The sequence below is a fragment of the Beta vulgaris genome, chromosome 5, assembly GCF_026745355.1.
Source record: "Beta vulgaris subsp. vulgaris cultivar EL10 chromosome 5, EL10.2, whole genome shotgun sequence".
Taxonomy (NCBI): domain Eukaryota; kingdom Viridiplantae; phylum Streptophyta; class Magnoliopsida; order Caryophyllales; family Amaranthaceae; genus Beta; species Beta vulgaris.
The window spans coordinates 38,494,297-38,497,720 of record NC_079206.1 but is presented as its reverse complement, the minus strand read 5'-3'; the positions used below and the strand labels follow the sequence as shown (position 1 = coordinate 38,497,720).

At 47.8% G+C, this 3,424-nt stretch overlaps 1 protein-coding gene across 1 annotated transcript; it reads left to right on the top strand.

The window, feature by feature from the left end:
• The first annotated feature begins 755 nt into the window (after positions 1 to 755).
• LOC104893712 (uncharacterized) lies at positions 756 to 1,511 on the top strand. Its single transcript, XM_010679846.1, has one exon. The coding sequence runs from the start codon at positions 756 to 758 to the stop codon at positions 1,509 to 1,511; it is 756 nt and encodes a 251-aa protein (XP_010678148.1).
• The last annotated feature ends 1,913 nt before the right edge of the window (positions 1,512 to 3,424 follow it).

Below are 3,424 nucleotides of genomic sequence, written 5' to 3'. Positions count from 1 at the left end.
GTTGTGAGCATTAAAATGTTAGATGTTTTAGGCCTAGACTCTTATATTAATTTAAGAGTTAGTTTTCTCTTTTGGTTATCAATTTGATTTATTTATACTATTTATTTATGTTGGTTTTATCACTTAGATAATTAAACACATTCTTGTAGTAGTGACATTCCTAGAGGACGGTGTTTCCGCCATCGTCCTTTACTACTATTATTATAATTTCTTTCTTTTTCGCTTTGAAATTCTGGGGTGTTACAGGTCGTTGACAAAAATTGAGCATGAAACCTCGATTAACCTCAGGTCATGGCCCTCGACCCACCGAATTCGCCACGTGCTCCTCGAAGGTCAGCTCAAGTCGCCCCTAGCAAGGGGGATGCGAGACATGTGATCAACGAGCGCCATCTAAGGAATGGCAATGGTGATGCCCGTGAATTCTTGAATGAAAGGGGAGCGCAATCTAAAGCAAGGAATAATCCTCCCATCCCTAACCGGGAACAGAGGGAACCTCGAGAGCAGAGGGAGCCAGAGGAGGCTCAAAAAGAGAGAGAGCCTCGACATCGGTGTGGTCATCGAGAAAAAGATCGGACGTCCAGCAGTTCCGAGTCCAGCCGCGAGTTGGAAGCCCAGATGCGCAATCTAGGTTTTGGGACTCCCTTCGAGGAGAATATCATGAGGGCTCTCACCCCCCAAAAGGTCAAGGTTCCTCCCATCGACCTTACGACGGGACTACGGACCCCATCAATCACGTGGCAGCATTTAAAGCGGAGATGAGTGTGCAGACTAGCAGTGAGGCTGCGTGGTGTAAGTTTTTCCCAACCACTTTGAAGGGGTTGGCCTTAACCTGGTTCACAGAGCTTCCCTCCGGAAGTATATCGAGCTTCGCAGCTCTCGAGATAGCTTTTAAACAGAATTTCATCGCCGGTAGAAGGCATCGAAAGACAAGTATTCATCTCATGTCAATCAGACATGGAAGAGAGGAAGACTTAGCCGATTACATCAAAAGATTCAACGAGGAGCCACTAAAGGTCTCCGATCTCCAGGACCATGTCGAGTTCACTACACTCATGTCTGGGTTTTACCCCTCGAGTAGATTCAAACTGAAGCTCGCGGAAAGTGAAGCCTCGCCATTCTCAGAAGCTATGAACTTTGCCCCAAAATTCATTCAAGCCTCTGGTATTTGCAAGACGCATGAGGGACCCAGTTCCGTTAAAAGAAAGCACGAGTACGTTCCTCGAGCGGACAATCCAAGGGATGTCCCTCAAAAGGAAAAAGACAAAAAGCCCCGACTAGAGGACAATGGGAACGACCCTCGGTATAATTTGAACCGATGGGAGATCTACCTCGACATCAAGGGGAAATACCCCCTGCCAAAGCCTAATCCTATCCGAACGTCCCTCAACAAAAGGGGCAAGAGGCTATGGTGTGAATATCACCATGATTGTGGTCACACGACCCGTGACTGTCGGGAACTTAAGATAGCGCTGGACAAACTAGCCGATGAAGAAAAATCGAATTGGTCCTAAAGGATCTGAAGGAGAAGACTATCGAGCCCTGAAAAGAAAAGCAAACCCGGAGTGACGAAACAGCTGGGTATGTTAGCGTCATCACAGAAGGATTCGCCTTCGGCGGCTTAACCAGCCGCTCACGGAAGAAACATCGCTACACCCTGGAGAACGAGACTGATGTGGTCTCTTCGGCAGCATGTCCGACAATGACCTTCAAGGACAGCCACCGGCCCATTCAGACCCCGCATGATGACCCCTTGGTCGTCGAGATGAAATAGCCAACCTGCGGGTGGGTCGAGTTCTGATAGACAGCCGAAGTTTCGCGGACATCATTACTATGGACTGCCTAAGAAAGTTGAAGTACCAGGAAATGGACCTCACCCCATCGACCAGCCGTTGGTAGGGTTTGGTGCGGACAATCCGTCCACCCCCCGGCTCGGTCAAGCTCCCACTCGAATGGGGGCAAAGGAGTAGGTCGAAATGTGGTCATCGACTATCTTGTGGTAGACACCAGCCTCCCCTATAACATGATCATAGGACGTCCCACGGTCAACAAAGTTAAAGCTGCCATTTTAACATACCAGCTGCTCCTGCAGTTCGAAGGTGACGACGAGAAAGTCGCCCGACTATTCGGGGACCAGAAGTCCGCCTGGGAGTGTTACATCAACAATCTTAAAAACAAAGATGAAGAAGTGACTCGAAGGAGAAAGTGCCCTAAGCTTGAAGATCCTCTCCCTGTCATGGGACTCTTAATGGCCGAAAACCCCAAGCGATCCGAAAGGCCTCGGCCAGCGGACAGGGACGAAGAAGTGTGTATCAATGAAGAAAAAGGCCGCACGGTCCGTATTGGCAAGCAAGTCCCTGAAAGCATAAGGGCCCAAATCGTCGAAGTTATCCAAGTGTTTCAAGATGTGTTTGTTTACACTATCGACGAAATGCCTGGGATCGATCCCCAGCTTATGGTCCACCGACTAAACATCCGAGAGGGATACAGGCCAATCAAGCAGAAACTCAGGCATTAAGGGGCCGAGAGGAGTGCGGCTGCTTCCGAGGGGGTAAAAAAGCTGTTAGCCACATGTTTCATTCGAGAGTGCCAATACACCGAGTGGCTAGCCAACGTGGTCCTGGTTCGAAAACCGACTGGGGCCTGGAGGATGTGCGTCGACTTTATTGACCTGAACAAGGCCTGCCCGAAAGACAATTTTCCCTCCCAAAGATCGATAGGCTAGTCGACTCGACAGTAGGCCATGCATTGTTCATCTTCATGGATGCAAATGCGGGATACCGTCAGATCCCTATGACCGCTGAGGATTAGGTGCATACCGCTTTTACCACAAGCTTGGGAGTGTACTGTTACAAGGTAATGCGCTTCGGTCTCAAGAACGCCAGGGTTACCTACCAGCGTTTCGTGAATAACATGTTTGAAAAACAAATCGGGCGCAATGTGGAAGTCTACGTCGACGACATGATCGTCAAAAGTAAAAAGGAAGGAGACCATATGAGGAAAGACCTGTCAAAATCCTCGACAGGAAAGTGCGTAGTACGCGCAACAAAGATGTTTATATTGTCAAATTTCTTTGGTCTAACCACGAGTCAAAAGAGGCAACATGGGAAGCCGAAGAGGATATGAAGAAAAAGTATCCAGATCTATTCCTTGAGGTGAGTTACGAGGGCATAACTCGTTTTCTTTAAGGGGGGTTGAATGCGATAAATTTCGCGCTTTTGTCTATTTTATGAGATTTTCAGGCATATGTATGCCTATGTCGGGCAATTTGCACATGTTAGTGCAAAAGAAGTAGAGTCTCCGCATAAGAAAGGTGTTCATAAGTAACACAAGTGTTTTAAAAATGGGAAAGTGCACGAGAGGCACTACCTTTCTTCAAAAGTTTTCGAAATGTTGAGTTCAAATTTTCGAAAGTACGAGGGTTTTG

What these genes read in the sequence shown, in the direction of transcription:
- LOC104893712 (XM_010679846.1), top strand. Translation starts at nt 756, where the DNA reads ATGAGTGTGCAGACTAGCAGTGAGGCTGCGTGGTGTAAGTTTTTCCCA.